At 51.1% G+C, this 17337-nt stretch overlaps 8 protein-coding genes across 8 annotated transcripts; 6 read left to right on the forward strand and 2 right to left on the reverse strand.

Moving 5' to 3' along the window:
• Positions 1 to 102: 102 nt before the first annotated feature.
• On the forward strand, positions 103 to 261 carry SCP_0705320 (hypothetical protein; the record flags this gene model as incomplete). The annotated part of the gene is made up of 1 exon (XM_027760457.1): positions 103 to 261. One exon carries the CDS (start codon positions 103 to 105, stop codon positions 259 to 261), a length of 159 nt encoding a protein of 52 aa, XP_027616258.1.
• Positions 262 to 666: 405 nt separating this feature from the next.
• Positions 667 to 1540, forward strand: SCP_0705330 (Protein rot1; the record flags this gene model as incomplete). Its single annotated transcript, XM_027760458.1, has 4 exons — positions 667 to 804; positions 869 to 933; positions 990 to 1039; positions 1095 to 1540. 4 exons carry the CDS (start codon positions 667 to 669, stop codon positions 1538 to 1540), a joined length of 699 nt encoding a protein of 232 aa, XP_027616259.1.
• A 633-nt stretch (positions 1541 to 2173) lies between these two features.
• SCP_0705340 (hypothetical protein) lies at positions 2174 to 3098 on the forward strand (the record flags this gene model as incomplete). The annotated part of the gene is made up of 5 exons (XM_027760459.1): positions 2174 to 2345; positions 2406 to 2483; positions 2533 to 2729; positions 2789 to 2881; positions 2931 to 3098. 5 exons carry the CDS (start codon positions 2174 to 2176, stop codon positions 3096 to 3098), a joined length of 708 nt encoding a protein of 235 aa, XP_027616260.1.
• Positions 3099 to 8505: 5407 nt separating this feature from the next.
• Positions 8506 to 8706, forward strand: SCP_0705350 (hypothetical protein; the record flags this gene model as incomplete). Its single annotated transcript, XM_027760460.1, has 1 exon — positions 8506 to 8706. The coding sequence occupies one exon, from the start codon at positions 8506 to 8508 to the stop codon at positions 8704 to 8706; it is 201 nt and encodes a 66-aa protein (XP_027616261.1).
• Positions 8707 to 8759: 53 nt separating this feature from the next.
• SCP_0705360 (hypothetical protein) lies at positions 8760 to 9225 on the reverse strand (the record flags this gene model as incomplete). The annotated part of the gene is made up of 3 exons (XM_027760461.1): positions 8760 to 8898; positions 8948 to 9060; positions 9115 to 9225. 3 exons carry the CDS (start codon positions 9223 to 9225, stop codon positions 8760 to 8762), a joined length of 363 nt encoding a protein of 120 aa, XP_027616262.1.
• A 479-nt stretch (positions 9226 to 9704) lies between these two features.
• SCP_0705370 (hypothetical protein) lies at positions 9705 to 10599 on the forward strand (the record flags this gene model as incomplete). The annotated part of the gene is made up of 5 exons (XM_027760462.1): positions 9705 to 9885; positions 9942 to 10019; positions 10069 to 10202; positions 10264 to 10356; positions 10405 to 10599. The coding sequence occupies 5 exons, from the start codon at positions 9705 to 9707 to the stop codon at positions 10597 to 10599; spliced, it is 681 nt and encodes a 226-aa protein (XP_027616263.1).
• Positions 10600 to 11272: 673 nt separating this feature from the next.
• SCP_0705380 (FAD/NAD(P)-binding domain-containing protein) lies at positions 11273 to 12582 on the forward strand (the record flags this gene model as incomplete). Its single annotated transcript, XM_027760463.1, has 4 exons — positions 11273 to 11762; positions 11824 to 12059; positions 12116 to 12403; positions 12457 to 12582. 4 exons carry the CDS (start codon positions 11273 to 11275, stop codon positions 12580 to 12582), a joined length of 1140 nt encoding a protein of 379 aa, XP_027616264.1.
• Positions 12583 to 13690: 1108 nt separating this feature from the next.
• SCP_0705390 (hypothetical protein) lies at positions 13691 to 16039 on the reverse strand (the record flags this gene model as incomplete). The annotated part of the gene is made up of 9 exons (XM_027760464.1): positions 13691 to 14629; positions 14687 to 15119; positions 15171 to 15344; positions 15398 to 15493; positions 15546 to 15669; positions 15723 to 15806; positions 15874 to 15884; positions 15956 to 15963; positions 16010 to 16039. The coding sequence occupies 9 exons, from the start codon at positions 16037 to 16039 to the stop codon at positions 13691 to 13693; spliced, it is 1899 nt and encodes a 632-aa protein (XP_027616265.1).
• Positions 16040 to 17337: the final 1298 nt, after the last annotated feature.

Below are 17337 nucleotides of genomic sequence, written 5' to 3' on the forward strand. Positions count from 1 at the left end.
ACAAGAACAGATGAAGCGTCGGTGTTCTATTCTGAAATCGTACTGTATGGTGTCACGACCCGACTCCCAGCATGTCGAGGTAATGAACTTAGTATAGCGGCCATGCGATACTACGACCATGCCTTGTATATTCATACCCGATATAAATTGCACGTTATCGACTCCAATGTCAGGATGTCTGCATACGTATTCTCCTTCGAGGACCTGGGCGAGTTGTCGCTCCTGGGGCTGGAGGGGTTTGCGCCGAAGCTACTCCTGTGACGGGACGTCCGGATCGCAGCGCATCGAGACCTGCCAATTCGGGCAAGTATGAACACTAATGATTCCCGGTCAGGCCGTGAATGAGCTCGGACGGTGTCGCGGCCGCTCGCTGCGACGGTCAGGACGTTCGAGCAAAGAGAAAGAAAAATATTGAAACATACGACCAGTGGAAGCTCGTTGCCATGTGCGCGATGGAAACGAGAGCTATAATTTGCTCGATTTTCTCACCGAAAGCGGCGGCAGAGTAGCAGAACAACAAGCGCAAACACGTTCTTTACCACCGCCCACCGTGACGACTCGCTCCAGCCAGCCTGCGCCTACACGCCATCTGCGCTCGACGGCCCCCTGCCTGCTCGTTCCTTCTCTTTGCCATCTTTCATCCCGTGCGACGACGACTTTTCAACGATGTTCCTCACTCCGCTTCTCGCACTGCTTCTAGCAGTACCCGCGCTGGCGCAGGACATCATCCTCGATGCTGGCCATAACGTGACAACCCTTTCAGGGACATGGGCGTCGGGTTCGGGAAACGTGGTAACGGGTCCGGTACGTCTCTTCACATTTACCTGTCACTAGAATTGGGGCCAACCTATGCTCGGGGCACCTGCAGCAATTCGCCAACCCAGCAAATCAAACTTTCAACTACCCTTCAACAACGGGCGTCTCGTACTCGTTGTGAGTCTGATCATCAGGGTCTATCTGTGCGCTGCTGATGAGCTCCGGCCATCAAGCACGGACGACGGATTCTACGAGATCGCGCGATATCGATTCAATGGCAACGGTTAGCTACCAGTGCTTGTCTCCTCGCCGCTGCGACTGATAGCATCGGTGTGAAGGCACGCAGCCGACATGTATCGTCGGCGTCATAAACTGGTGTCACGGGGAATACGTGCTCGCGCCAAACGGCTCCATCCTCATGACACCGTTCGGCGACGGGTTTCAGCAGATCCAGGACCCGTGCGGTGCCGTATCGAAATTCATCCAGTCGTACAACGACACAGAGACGTACCAGAGCTGGTCGATTTACCAGGACCCCGCCCTCGGCTACCAGCTGCAGCTATTCCAGTTCGACGGCACGCCGATGCCGCAGCAGAGCCTCGTCTCCACGACGCCGAACATGCTCCCCACACAGGCGCTTCGCAACGTCTCCTCGGGCTCTCTCACGGTGCAGGCAGACCTTGCAGTAAACGCGGGCGACCGCATACGTGCGTTGGGGCCCAGAAGTATAGGAGGCTTGGTGTCGGCCGTGGCGGCGGTCGGGATAGCGTCGGCGATACTGTAGTACGGACAACACATTCAGCGCACGTACTCGCATTTCGTCCCCCGCTTCCCCTCTTCCGCATTTTGCTACCCTTTACTACTCGCATAGTTTTTTTCTTCTCATTCCATCGCAGTTGGACCACGTACCTTCCACACCCGCGCGGACTCGTGCGCGCTGATGTAGAGCTAATCTTTGCGGCAATGTGATACCCGTCGACCGTGCGCTCGTCTTGTCGTTCTTGCATTCGACTTGCATACATTTTGTTTCACGAGTACTGTAAATTTACTGTGCAGCGCCCCGCTGAGCCGGGTTGGAGTTCGGGCTGCATCCGGTCTAGACCGAAGGAGTGCGCCACCACGTCGATCGAGCTCGCCGCAAATGGTATGCTCTGTGGTTCTGCCGTCCTCTCACCAACCAAGGAGGTCGACTGTAGCTCACCGTGTACCGATGGGTGAAAAGAAAAAGAAAAGGGACCCTTTCTATCAGTACCGGTATCCCCAACTGAATCGTCAGCGAGTCCTTTGAAGTTCGCATTGTTCACCTTCAGTGGAACGGCAAATCCCGAGACTACGCGACCGCAATATACGAAAGTCAACTTCAACTGTTTGTGAGCAGCTCTACACAGTATTTCGCAAAATCAACGTCTAAAGCAATATGTCTGACTCGCCATCTTTGTCGGACCGTGAAGATCTTCAGGATACTCCAATGGTGATACAACTGCGCATAGAAGCCGGAGAAGAACTTCCGCCACAGCCCAACATACCTCCCAGTGACTATGACATCTGTCAGGCAAAGTTGTATGAGAGGCAAGTGGAGATCAATTACAGTAAGCAAACAACGTGATGGCGATTAATTTATGTGACTAAATGGCAGCTTGCACGGACAGTGCGTGGACGGGCTAACAACGCCCAGTTCGCGTCCGCAATCAAATACAAGGCATCTGTGATGACCGCCTCCGATAACAGTGAGAATAAGTGTCCTGCTGTTCATGCTTATGACTGAGTTGTCTCCAGATGCTGCGCCGGTTTGGTTCAATCAGACCATGCGGGAACTACGCCGTGATATCAGGAAGGGCTTTCAACGACTTGAGCGGCGACTTGACGATACCAATCGGCTGCTTGACGATACCAATCGGCGACTCGACGACACCAATCGGCTGCTTGCGGATGGAAATCGACGACTTGCGGACACTCAAAGGACCTCAGGAAATGTATGCATCATGGCAAGTGATGACCATGTTGATGTTGCTGGGTTTATTTTTCCCCACAGATATACAACAGCATGAATGCTAAAGGTGGTGTTGCACCATTCATTCAAATTCCCTGGGCAGATGGCACATACCCGTGGGGATTCGTTCATCGGGTACGTACACAGTCATTGAGAGAGCCTTCGAAGTTCTTAAAACCATTAGAATCAACCCCTGCCAGCCCTCACCTCGGTTGCTGTGGTTGAAGGGCTGGATGGATATCAGTCGTGCAAGATATATCAAGGCTATTACCCTAACAATGATGTGCCTGAGGCTCAGGAGGAAAGAGTGACTGCAATTCTACTTGCCATAGGGTGTGTCGACAGGTTGTGACTAGTGCAACCTGGTCACGGAAAGTAACAAGTTGACGAGTTACGTACTAATATGTCTGCTATCATGAGGTCAGGAGATTTTATCAAAGATGTGACGCATTAGTGTTTTTGCCGTGCCTTTTCAATCGGATTACATTCGATGAAGTAGGAATGCATCGGAACTGTCTAGCCTGGCCATGGCCTTCACAGTGACGGAGAACATCTGGTAGCGCTGCAGGAACAAGTCAGGAACGGCATTACAGCCAAGAATAATACACCGCACGATGCATCGTGACCGTTTGCCAAGTCGCGCTGAGTCTTCCTAGGTACTCCGACTAGCCTCTACGCGCTCTAGATGACCATTTATCTCAGTATCGTCTCGCGCCTCGTTGATGTCCCACTCCATTCCCCTCAGAGGGAACTGGTACGATCCCCAAACCATTTGGTCAACTATCCGACACCGAGGACTCTCAACTTGAAAAGCGAAGGCCGTCTCATTACCAGCCCCCCACGCGAACGCGGTAGGTCGAGAAACTGCCCGTTCAACTTCTGCGAGTCCTCTTAATCTCGAAACGTACAGGATAGCGAATTTCCATGGACGAAGGCATGAGAGTGATCGATCGGCCCAGCGTCCTTGTGCGATTGTGCTCTGTGCACTCCTTCGTCAAAGTGCCTACCTGTCCGCGTCCGCGGTGCCCTTCTCCGCGTCGATGCGGGTACTCGCAAGGGGTTGCCCCCCCTCCAAACGGTTCCATCGAACTTGTACCACGATAAGGCATTGTCTTCGGGGACACGGTCGCTCAAGCTCATACCGTGAGTCTTTCGCAACTGCTATGTTTCGTAACACTTTGCAGCTTTTAATGTCTGTTTCGAGACCGCACAGGTTGTATCAAGCAGTAGGAGCATCACCTTATGATGTCCACTTCCCCAAGCGGTATTGCGCGAGTGGTCACATCATTCAGGATCGCGCGCCTTGCATTGCCTCTCTGGAATCTACTTTGTGGTGCAAATATTACTCGGTCGTGCAACAGAATGATCCTTCCCACGTGTCCACAGTAATTGGAAGTCCTTGAGCGGACAGGCAACTACCAACACCACATTTGAAGTATATCAGGTATAACCATTGTGTAACCATATAGTCTTCCCAGGCAGAGTATACACTCTGCTTCACTCTCGATGTTCGTGCGGCTATCTATAAGGGGGGTCCTCTTCTCAGTAGAAAATGAAGAAACAATTAGGTTAGATCTTCATCTCCACCCGTGCGTTCACGACGCGTCAAGAGGCATTCTCTACTTGTCGGAAGTCCCGCATCAATCACATTTTCTTTGACAGCACAAATTGTCGACAGAGCACAATATCAGTGTCATAATCCGTATAGGTATAGCTGAATTGAACCAGTAGTTGATGGATTCTTGAATCCGTTGTTATCGATGCAGCCAATACAGTACATTACCGAGCACTCTACTACTTCGATTTCGATAGCGTGCGACCAAGTCATGGTTAGTTGCCTGCCTACGCGAATGAGCGTACGCACCTACCGGGCCCACAGTGTCATAAGTAAACAAGTCTTAAGTAGGAGCAGAGCAAAAAGCACGATAGCACCTGTTGTTCCGTGTTTCACGCTTGACGTCAATAGCGCAGTGTTGTGGCTGAGAAGGGCGAATGACCATAGCACTGGAATTGGACGACATTGTGATACCGCGTGGAATGGCATAATGTCCTCACCTCCGAGCCAATGCAAGGGTGGAAAACGGGGCAGTCGAGGGACAAGATGTCAGTGAGAGCCTCGGAGAGATGGATAAAGAAATAACTCACCTGAGAACGACACCCATGCTCTCCGAGTCTTGGATGGTACCAAGAGACTCTTGAGTTCGTTTCAGCATTTTGAGGCTTGTGAGATATTTGATAGTTCTCCGTAGACATTTGGGATATCAGTTGTGGCCTTCATCACTGCCCGAACCTCGGTGTGAGATGATGGAAATAAATTGTGATGGAGATGTGGTCACACAATGGACAGATGGAACGATTTGACCTCGTTCGCTCTCGTTATCGGGCACAGAACAGTGTAATTGCAGGCGTTCGACACAAATGTGTTTGCCCCGGGATGTCTTACCTCCGATGGGCCATTATCAGACCATATACATTTGCTCGACACTATGACAGTATCAATAGGTCATCGACGTCAGAATTGTTATTGGAGATAAGCTGAGAGCACGATAATAACTAGTAATAAATTTGAAGGCTGTGGTGCTGGAGGAGATTTCAACTGCACGTAGGCGTTTTGAACGGGCTACTTGAGAGGCTGACACTCGCGATGTGAGAAAGGTTTTACCGTGATTCGAAAGATACATTGGCCTCGCGATAACAGTGGCTGGACTGAATTCAATAATAATGCCACCGACCTTGCGAAGTGCACGTTGGTGGACGCCTGTTGAATCCAGTTATTCGGCGCTCAAGTAGGTTGTTGTCCGCAGCATTGGTCCCATTCAGGTATGCCGGCCCAGTGTTGTAGCTAGATTGCAACCATGTACCCGCGCGAGTTAATTAATATGCTTGAGTGCCACAATGTCGACAAATCACTGGGACCTGTCGGCGGCGCACTGTCTCCGAGTCGCCTTGAAGCACCGTGACAGATACTACTCTATAGGTTTCGTCATCATCATCATCACCTGCTGGCTGTGCATAGAAATGGATGGAGATTCTGACCCACTGATCAATGTGCCAGAATCTTAGACCGGCCAGTTATAAGTGGGCGTGTCGGCGACATCTTCTCCCCCCCTTCGACACAAACAGCTTGAGGTATATCTATCAATGACATCCTCGCCGTTGCAATTAGGTATATCGTTAGGTGTGGTGTTTCTAGGTTCGCACACCATTATTATCATCGCCGGATGTGTTTCTTAACAATGTGACAGGCAACATAGGAGCAGCAATGTGGGTCGCATGCATTGTTAGCTGTACAGATGCCCTGATCTCGTATTTTTATAGCTTCTATGGGATAACCAGTGTTCAAACATTTGTTTACTATCAACATAGTCAGACAGATACCATCCTCTTGAAGATCATGGTATGTGGATATCCGAGTCAGACAAAGTATGAACCTGGCCAATGATAGTTTTCAGGTATTCGCCCTCTGGTATGCGGATGATTACTCCAATCAGTCTCCGTGAAAATAACACTAGATCCAAGGATTCTCGATGGTGTACATCTCGCATTCATTACAAGTGGGGTCTACACCTATGCAATCTCTGACTTCGCGGACCCGATCCGTCTCCTCACTATAACGTGGTTAGTACTGTGTTTTCCCCACTTGTTCAATAGCTCAATATAGACCTCTGTGCAGGACCATGATGGTGAGTGTGTGCATGCTGGTTAGCTTTAGATTCACAACCTCTGATCTTGGCTAGGCACATATCCTCACGACTGTGAGTTCAGTTTTCTCATTTACAAGTAACTAACCATCTACTTATTATCAAGCAAGAGCATAATTGAATTGATCGTGAGATGGTATGTACTAGTTCTATAGATCCTTATAGAATTAATGGTTTCTTTTGTAGTTTGTTTTGCCAGCGAGTATGGAGATGTGAGCAACCATGTTTTGTAGGTCCGGAAACTTTAAGATAAGAAACTGAATGTATTTCCCAGTGGGTAGCAAGAAGAGTACAGGTCTCGCAGTTCTATGTCTCACTATAGTAAGGTTTCCTTCTTTCATTTTTGACATGCATGCCTTAACGACTTTTTGTAGTTTGTCAGCAATCTTGTATCCTCCGGTGAGTGTACTGCCAAGGTCAGAAGCCTTCCCTCATTGTTGACATGAGTTGTGAAGTCAGCACCGCAGGTCAGTAAGTGTGATATCTCACTGCTTTCTCAGGCTCAATGTCAGTTCGTAATTCGAGCACAGGATTCGCTATCAGAGGGCAAGATCATTCTCGTTTGAAATTCTTGGTGGCTGAACTAACCTTGAGGACGCGCAGGTTCATGACCGTGGATTTCGTGAGACTGACAGCTTTATCGGTAATCTTGGGAAGTTCACACGTATTGTTCGCCGTCGTTACTGATCCATACATTGGCATGCGTGTGCTCCTGCAGTGGGTTTTTTATACAGGTTTCTCCTGTGGCATCGTGGCAGATGGTCTTACCACTATATCAATTTGTGTACTGTTGAAAAAGCAACGTAGCGGCTTCTCAAGGCTTGTCTGATCGCGAACTGCCTCCATAATCTCGCTGATTCTGCATTCCTGCAGGACGACCGATTCAGCACTTCGTGTACTCATGTTGTATAGCATCAATACTGGCTCGCTCAACTGGTAAGGTTTTAGTCACGGGTATTTGGTGCGACGTTTATTGAATCCGAATGTCTCAGCATGTGCATGATTGCTTGCTTGGTGACGGTGACTTCAATTTACAGTTGTGTTCAGGCACCCGCTGAGGGTGTTGGCCCACAGTATGCGACTATGTCAACTCCGTTCACTACCCTGGCGATTTACTTCATGCTCCCGAAGCGTGAGCCACCGCCCCTCGCTTTGCGTAGCAGCTCACGGAAATGCGCATAGTATCATTGAATGCCCTCCTGGCCACTTTCAATGCAAGGCAATCACTGTACAAGAGCCGCGCTGACGCTGTTGTCTCCGCGATACCTTTGACTACGATGAACGTGTCGAGCGGAGTCACGAATGATGAGCATTCCCAGCGCTTTGTGGGTAAAATGTACAATGACAAGGTCTGTTCTTTGAACACAGTGTATCGACCAACGTTCCTGACATGACCTAGGATCTTAAGATACAGGTGCAGACTACCACGGAGATCAAAGTAGACGAGACCTGGTACGGCTGTGGTACCAATCTTGGTGCACCGTCTTCGCTGATTTTGAACAGACAGAGAAAAGGACATTGCTATACACTATGGTCCGAACAGTCCTGCCATGCAATGATAGATGGCCGGTACGCAATGGTGTCACAGCCATTAGGTTCCTTAAATTTCCCAGATTGCGTATCTCATTTACCCCCGGTGTACGTCTACTTATGTATAAAATTCAGTCGGTAGGGGCATGCTTGGTAGTTTGATCTTGTTACCCGCAATCTTGTATGGTTCACCATATCTGTGCTACATTAGTTGGTGAAAATTTATTGAGTTGTATTTTGTGATCGCTGGCGTCATTGCACTAGGGAGACTCGAAGAGACGTGAATGTCCGTGGCAAAGTGGATGGTCAAGAGCAGGTTACCGGATATTAGTTGACACTAGCAAATTCTCAGTATGTAGGACATCACAGAATTGTGAAATATGTGAGCTATGTTCCATGCCGCTGTCACCTGCAATCTGCTGCAACCCCAGACTATAAAGCCTTGTCGCCCGCCCATCGAACCCAGCCAGCAACCCCCATCTCATTGGCACCCGTCACAGAGCCGTATAGAGCCCACCTCCTCCAGCCATGTCAAAGAAGAACGACTCCCAGAAGAACGCGGTCATCGTCGGCGGCGGCTTCATAGGCTCCCTCGCTGCCCGCGAGCTCTCGCAGAAACTCGACCCTGCGCGGTACAAGCTTATTCTCATCAACAAGCGGCAACGGCTCCTTCCTCCGTGGCAACGTCAACTTGTTGTCACCGATGCAGACCCCATCAGTCAAGGATAATCGATTAATCAGTCAATTAAAGTGTCAATAAAGTCCGTACGTGTACATCTCGATCACTCCGTCGCCCGCATCCCCTCTTCGTCGTCGGTATTCCGGAACAGCAGCTGGACGGAAGCGTCTAGGTGGAGCTTCGGGCAGACGCGCAGGAAGACCGTCCACCTGGGACTTGAAGCTTGAAGAACGACTTGGGTCCTATAGCTGTTGGGCATGCTGGCGTGACCGATTTATTGAGGAGACGTACTGTAAACACTTATCTGTACAGCTCCGCACGAATGGGTTTCTGCATCGGCGCCTCCATGAGATCTGTCTTGGAGTATCCGCTGGATGTCCGAAGCGTTCGACCAGTCTATTCGGCTTCATTGCGAAAATAACGAGAAAGGTTTTTTCAAGATGGCAGGTACACAGTACCTTGTCTTTCCCGTGAAACAGGACAAAGTCTTCGTTGGGAACCGCTGAAGTGCCACTATAGTAAGGCGTGAACGATCCCACGGATCGCAGATCTCGGTTGAGTGCAGACATGATGAGGTTCTAGGTTAGCTGAGATGAGGGTCGTACTCGTCTCCTGCGCAGTGTCGAGGGGCTCAGTATCTACAGGTGCAATGAAGTTTTTCATGAAATATGATCACCTTCAATTTATCCCTATGCCGCCTCTACGCCTAACTGTTTGTATCGAACGAAGGAGAGAGGCGTGCGGGAAAGCACCGTTCCCATTTGGCGCGGAATGACTCTGCGTGAAAGCATTCACAGCCTGTCCCATTTGGTGCAGAATGACTCTACGTGGACGCGTTCAACGTTCGTGATCTTGGGTCAGTGTGCTTCGTGATCGATCACCGTCGAGGCATGCCTTTGTTCCCTTTCCGGTGCTCTCATTGTTCACCTTCAGCCGAACGGCAAATCCCGAGACTACGCGGTCACGATATATAGAGAAGGTGAAAGTCAACTTGAACAACTCGCGAACAGCTTCCACTCTATCTAGCCAAAGCAGCGGCTAAAGCAATATGTCTGACTCATCTTTGACGGATATTGAAGATGAAGATGTTCAGAATGCTCAGCCTGCAGTGCTGATACAACTGCCCATAGAAGCCGGACTCGACCTTCCGCCGCAAACCCACATACCTCCCAGCGACTTTGACATTTGCCAGGCAAAGTTATATGAGAGAGAAGTAGAGTACAATTACAGTGAGCAATCAACGTGGTGACGATTAATGCAATTCAATGGCACCTTTCGTGAACAGTGCGTCGACAGGCTAACAACGCCCAGTTCGCGTCCGCAATCAAATACAAGGCATCTGTGGTGGCCGCCTCCGATAACAGTGAGAATAAGTGTCCTGCTGTTGATGCCTATGTCTGAATTGTCTCCAGATGCTGCACCTGCTTGGTTCAACCAGAGTATGAGGGATTTACGCCGTGATATGAGGAGGGGTTTCCAACGCCTTCGGCGGCGACTTGACGATACAAATCGGCGGCTTGCGGACACTCAAAGGACTTCGGGAAAGGTATGCAACATGACATGTGATAGAGATGTTAATGTTGCTGGTTTTAATTTTTCTCCCCCAGGTATACAACAGCACAAACGCCAAAGGCGGTGCTGTGCCGTTCGTCCAAATTCCCTGGGAAGATGGCACATACCCGTGGGGATTCGTTCATCGGGTACGTACGCATTCGTTGAGAGACGTTCTAACTCCTTAGAATCATTAGAATCAACCCTTGCCGGCCCTCACCTCCGTTGCTGTTGTTGAAGGGCTAGATGGACATCAGTCACGCAAGATATACCACGGCTATTACCCTAACAATGACGTTCCTGAGAATCAGGAGGAAAGAGTGACTGCAATTCTAGTTGCCATAGGGTGTGCGGACAGATCGCGACTAGTGCGACCTGATCACGCAGAGTAAAGAGTTTACGAGTTACCCACTAATTCATCTGCTATCATTAGGTCAGGAGATTTACCAAAGGCGTACATGTGAAGCAGTAGTGTTTTTGTTGTGCAACTCGAATCGTTCGATTCAGCTACTCTTGCACGGGTTGTTGCATCATGTGGTCCGTCAAAAGATCTGGATGTGTTTTGCCGTACCAGACAGATTTGTGCCGCGCCTTGTCGCTGCAGCGACACGTCGCGTCACGATCACATGCTCACCTCAGTACTACATACTATTACCTGAAATCCACACAGCGCAATTGAGGTTTAGTCGTATACTGAGCGTATACTGAATAGAATTTAGAGGAGGTATAAAAACTTGGTAGGTACGCTAGATGATGGATACCTTATAGCCTCGCGTCGCCAAAGCCTGGTCTCCAATGTGCGAGCTCAGAGAAAACGCAGGACGACAGATTAGTCAGAATTACATAAGCGAGGGCTCAGGGGAGCCAATGGGAGAGACGCTGACTGGGAACGATTGAGTCATTTTCAGAACCATTGCTCATCTAGCGCTCATTCTCCCAATCCAACGACAACAGCCTGCAATCTGCTGCAAGCCCAAACTATAAAGCCATGCCGCCCTCCCAAAGAACCCAGCCAGCAACCCCCATCTCACCCCTCGCAGAGTACAGAGCCCACCTCCTCCAGCCATGTCCAAGAAGAACGATACTCAGAAGAACGTGGTCATCGTCGGCGGCGGCTTCATAGGCTCCGCCGCCGCCCGCGAGCTCTCGCAGAAACTCGACCCTGCGCGGTACAAGCTCATTCTCATCAACAAGCGTCCATACTACGTCCACCTCATCGCCGGCGCGCGCGTCACAGTCGCGGACGAGCCAGGGCTCGACGACCGCTCGCTCATCCCGTACGACAAGCTCTTCGTCAACGGCAACGGCTCCTTCCTCCGTGGCAACGTCACCGCCATCGAGGAGAGCGCCCCTGGCAAGGGCGGTGTCGTCGTCCTCGACGACGGCGAGCGCGTTCCATACGCAGCCCTCTTGCTCGCTTCTGGTTCGTCGTGGTCCGGCGCGATCAACTTCCCCGAGTCCGACGACGAGGTGCGCGAGCACATCGCGGAATGGCGCAAGAAGTACGCTGCCGCCCATGATATCTTCCTCGTCGGTGGAGGCGCCGTCGGTATCGGTTAGTTCCATTTCCCCTGATCGAACCCAAGTCACACGACTCACCTGACCGTGACCGACAGAGACCGCGGGCGAGATCAAGGACGCGTTCCCGAACAAGAAGGTGACGATCGTGCAGAGCGGCAGCATGCTCCTCAACTCCACGTACCCCGACAAGTTCCGCAAGAACATCGAGCGGCGCGTGCGCCAGCGCGGCGTCAACATCATCTTCAACGAGTTCGTCGACGAGTTCCCCGCGCCGGGCGCAGTCGGCGTGCGCACGCGCAGCGGCAAGGAGTTCCTCACCGCGGATCTCGTGGTACGCATACACCCGCCCGCGTCTCTTGCGCCCTGGCTGATCCAATCCCCGCGCAGGTCCCCACCTTCGGCGCGCGCCCGAACGCCGGCTTCGTTGCGTCGCTCGGCTCGGACGTGCTCACGGACGCCGGCTTCGTGAAGATCAAGCCGACGCTCGAGGTCGTCGGCCACCCCGGCGTGTTCGCCGCGGGCGACATCATGGATTGGAAGGAGCAGAAGCAGGCTGGGAAGGCGCCGGCTCATATTGGCGTCGCGGTCCCGAACCTCCTCAGCTTCCTTGCGGGCCAGCCGCAGAATAAGGCGTACAAGGGCAGCATCGAGATGGTGGTCATCCCCATTGGCAAGGTATGTTCTTCGAGTGGATGTGATGCCGTGAATGACTGAAGTGTATTTGACAGTATCACGGTGCGGGGTACTTCGATGTGCTTTGGGGTATCTCTGTTGGGAACTGGGTGACGAGCATCCTCAAGGGGAGGGAGCTGTTCGTCGGCAAGGCGAGGACGGATAGGGGATATCCGGCGTAGTTAGCAGTGTCGGTTCATCTCTTTTCATGCGTTTGTTCTGTTTTGCTCGGTCTTTTATATCCTGCACACTGCGGTCGTGTGCGTTAATATTCTTGCTACTGTATTTGCTGTATATATGCGTGTGGCTCCTCCTCATATACCAGTAGAAGGAAAGCCAACATATTGGATTGCTGCTTCGAAATAAAGTGCGAGAACGGACTTCATTCAGTGGGGTAACACGCGTGACAGAGCTCCGGTCCCATCCCCACCTGTATGTACAACGGAGGAGGATCGCGCACCTCCGCTATCGGAACTTGCGTCACTTTTGCACCTTCAGCGCAATTGACGAGGTGCCTGATGTATGCGATACGATCGCGTCGACGCACAGTAAGCTCGGTCGCCCGCGAAGCGCCTGATTGGATGTGTCGTGTTCTTCTGGAGACTGGGCGTGGACTAATTAATGGATTATCGATTAGCTGCCGTGTAGGTGTATCGCATGTCATCCACCGACTGCAAGGACCTCGAAGCTGGCTCGAACGAGGATGTGGGCTGAAACCAGACGGGCGGACAACCCCCAACTACGAGGACATCCAGCAGGTACTGAGTAACGCCTTCGAGGACACTTTGCTGGAGATACCGCTAATCAGGAGAGTAGCACTGGGCAAGATGTGGAGGTAGCCTGCAACGGGAATTCGTCCAATCGTAAGTGGTCTTTTGTGGCGGAGGAAGGCGGAGAAGGCGACACACTCCGTGCGGGTGGGAGTATGTGAAGGGGTGTCACCTGGTGAATGTTTAGCCATTGCGGAGAGACATATGCATGTGACGGGCACTGTATTACCCACAGGACAAACAATTATATCTGGATGATGTGCAGAGAATGTACCTTGAACGGCGACTCGGGTCGCCCGTAGAGGTGTTCTCCCATCTCTGAGACAAGCCTCTGTTCCAAGGAAGAGAGAACAAATACGGGCATCGCGATTCTAAGCACATCCCTACGTCTTATCCTTCACACGCTGCAGAATTTTGGACACTGAAAAGCAATTGCGAAGTCAAGTTATACTGCAACCAGTTGGCAAGATGAAAAAAGACCACCCTGTAGTACGGACCACGCAGCTGGCAGAACATACCACTAGAGAGAAGAGTTGTCCACAGACTGGACTCGCATCATCGGGATCCGTATCAACTCTCCTTCGTTACGATCGTCCAGAGCGATTTCCCCCAGTGTCGTGACGAGCTGCTCCTCCATTGCGACGCCCGCCTCGACAGGCCGCAGAAGCTCGCTCAAGTACTGCCCAAGCTCCAGCGCACCGTTCAGTGGCGCGATAAAGCCGATGATCGCATCGGGGCGGAGTACGACAAGCGCACCCTCAGTCGTGCTCACGCCATACTTGTCGTACGCGTCTCCAGTCTGGTCGTACGCGACCGTTCCGATGAGCTGTGTTCCGAGCGTCTCCGCAGGTTGCAGAACCCCGGTACCGCGCAGAATGGTGATAAAGTCAAACGCGGGTGCGAGAGTTCGGGTGAACGAACCCGGAGAGTCGAAAGATTGTCTCAAAGCGTGGTACTTCGTCGCACACTTCTCATTCAACCGCACGCCCTCTGGGGTCTTTTCCACTTCACCCGCGAGGATGAAGACCCAGAGCTTCCCGATGTAGGGCGTCAGCTCGAGCAACCGAGTAGGGAAAGCCGCGCCAGGTCTGAAGAGCGGTACGTCGCGTACTCGATGACCGACGCGTAAACCCGCGGCAAGCACCGCATCGGTCTCTCTCGCAACGTTGACCAGATTTTCCGAGTACGACACTCCAAGACCAACAGTGAAGTCCGCACTCGCAGAGAAGACTTGCTGCAGATATATGTTCGGATCGGCGCCGGGAGGCGCGCAGAAGTGGTCTGGAATTGTGCCAGAAATCAGAGTAGAAACGTCGCGGTCGAGCTGGATAAGGTGCTCCGCAGATGCTTTGCGCTCCGATGTGTAGGTGTCGAGGATTTCATCCTTGAACCATCCTCGTAGCACCCCTGCAAGCTTCCACCCGAGGTTTGCCGCATCACATAAACCCGTGTTCATCCCCTGTTACCACAGAGCTTTCGGATCACGACTCGAAATGCAAAAAATGAGTAAACATACCTGAGCTGCACCGGACGAGTGGGTATGCGCGGCATCGCCAGCCAAGATGACGGGGCCATCCTGATATCTCTCTGCAACACGCTGCCCGAACTGGAAGACAGTCCACCAAGCAAGCGTCACAAACTCGAGTTTGAACGGCGCCACCGCCTTCTTCGCCTCTTCCATGACAAGCTCGGCGGTGATGTTTTCTCCCTTCTCGCCGTAGAGCGCGTCCGAACACACGAACCCAATCCGCGTGGCCCCGTTGTCGATGGGCATCCACAGCACATGTCCGTAGCTCGTAGACTCGATCGCAGTAGTCATCCTTGGTAAGTCTGACTGGACGATGGCATCCAAGCGGACCCACTTGAACTTTCCGGGAGTACCGGGGAATTGGATTTTGCTCAACTCGCGTACTGTAGAACGTCCGCCATCTGCTCCTAATATGTATTTGCTACAAGACAATGAGACGGAACGTACTCCCCCAATGGATAAGGACACTCACGAACGGACTTCGATGCAGTTCTCTCCAGCTTCTACTGTAGCTATTACTGAATGATCAAAGGAGTTGTCAATGGTGAAATCGACTAGCTTTGCTGGTGCTTGCACCGCAGTGGGGTCTACCGCAGAAATCGCAGTACGCACGGCCTCTTCGACGTATTTCTGCCGAATACTGAGACTGATATTGGCCTTCAGCAAGCATGCCTAATCGTGACAAAAGTTATCACCAACCAGTGTTCAAAATAGGTATTTCCGGCCATTGCTTTGACGAACGGCTTCCACCCTCTACCATGGATCTCTTTGCCGTCCTTGAACGTCAAAGAATCCCTGCAGAGAGATGAGACACACAGAACGGGCGGATATAAGTAGGCTAGCTTACGTGACGATGTATCCGATACTGGCAATACGATTGTAAATTCCAATCGTGTCGAGGAACTCCAAAGAGCCCGCGTACAGTATGGCAGCGCGTCCATACAATGCCTGACCGGGGGCGTTGTATTGTTCTAAGCCAGGAAGATCACACTATGATTACGCTGCGGTCTCAACTACCACTTACCAACTACGAGTACCTTCAAGCCAGCTTGGACCAGAATGTGAGCAGTGACAAGACCGGTGGGTCCACCTCCAACGATCAATACATCTACAACGCGAGGAAAAGTGTTGAGAGGGGACATTTTGAGATAGATGGGGTTGACATTGGAACGTACAAAAAGAGTGCCTTTATACCAATCACAATCTGCAGGCGTGTCTCAATGAGGCGACAAGAAAGGGGGATTCGGCTTCGTGTACCATGAATCCTACTGTAAACGTAATTCGGTTGGACCCGCTCACTGCGAATCTCACGGTTAGACCCAGACGGAGATGAATTTTCATGTATCAATACTGTCTCTTCTCTCAGCAACACCTTGGCTCGCATTCGAGTTGAGGCTACTAGTTTGGTTTCTATATCTGAAAAACTTGCCTCAGCTATTGCAAAAAGACGGGGTATAGCGAGGTTGCAGAATATCTCCAAAAGGCTCATGCCTGAAACTCGAGATGGCGACTGAGATATGCAAGCGACTATCATTCTGCAAATAGCTGAAACAAATGATTGACGTACTTGAAGAACGATAGGCTAGCCTGGATTTGAATGCAGTGGGGTTGCACAGAAGCTGATACCAGTGCTGCCGGGAAACTTGGTGATTACTTGGAGATGGCTACTACGTACCAGAAAAGTTTTATTCACCAACAGGCCCGCAAGGTCGTTCTGGCATGGCTGATACGGAGCCTTACTGCTGTTCGGACCTTTTGAACACTGCGAAATCTGTCCTTCCTCCCAGCGGTCGAAATTGTTGTTGAGCTTTCGTAAGTTGACACCTGCGGAGTCACTGCTATGCGCACTATTGGTCCAAGTCCGATGAATTCGCTCTCCCAGCACGTGAAATGTCCGTTAGTCAAACTCATGCAGATGGCTACGTAAAACAGAGCGTGGTAGGTGGGGGAAGACTTTGATAATCACCAACTGACTCGGAATATTCCCAGTGACGCTGATAATGCAGATAAAGCTGGTGACAGGCATGGACATTCTCAACCTAGAGAGCGCGCGATTATCGACGTCAGTTGTGAACGGACACATATCCGCACTCACACAGTCGTATGGTCCGTATGAGATATCGAGACGCAAAACAGCGTACACGAGCACCGACAGAGGAACTTCATTTGCATCTTTGCACCGGAGAATTCTGCGCAGTGGAATATAGAGAGAAAGATATCTGATATGTCGTAGAGGGTGCTGTAAAACAATCAACTGCCAGAACCATAGACAATGATCAGTATAGCCAGAACACATGGACAAGAAATGTGACCTACCAGAAACAAGCGATGAACAGCGAAGCCCACCACAAGCTTATCTCTTAGTATGGAGCCCAGCTCGTGGCGTGCTTCTGCCAGAGTCATTCCTGCCACATATTTAGATTCTGCCACACCTCTTAAATGACCCAGATCTCACCCCCGTTCAGTTGCTCAAGTGAATGGGTATATGTCTCAGATACTTGGCAGGGGTTGGGGACTATACTTCGTATACAGGCGTATAAGTATATGAACCAATTTCAGTATAATCTGAATGAAACTGACATTGGGTGAATATAGGTGTTCATCAGCATTTTACCCTCTGTGCAAACAACTACAATCTG

This window comes from Sparassis crispa (assembly GCF_003851025.1).
Source record: "Sparassis crispa DNA, contig_000006F, whole genome shotgun sequence".
Taxonomy (NCBI): Eukaryota; Fungi; Basidiomycota; class Agaricomycetes; order Polyporales; family Sparassidaceae; genus Sparassis; species Sparassis crispa.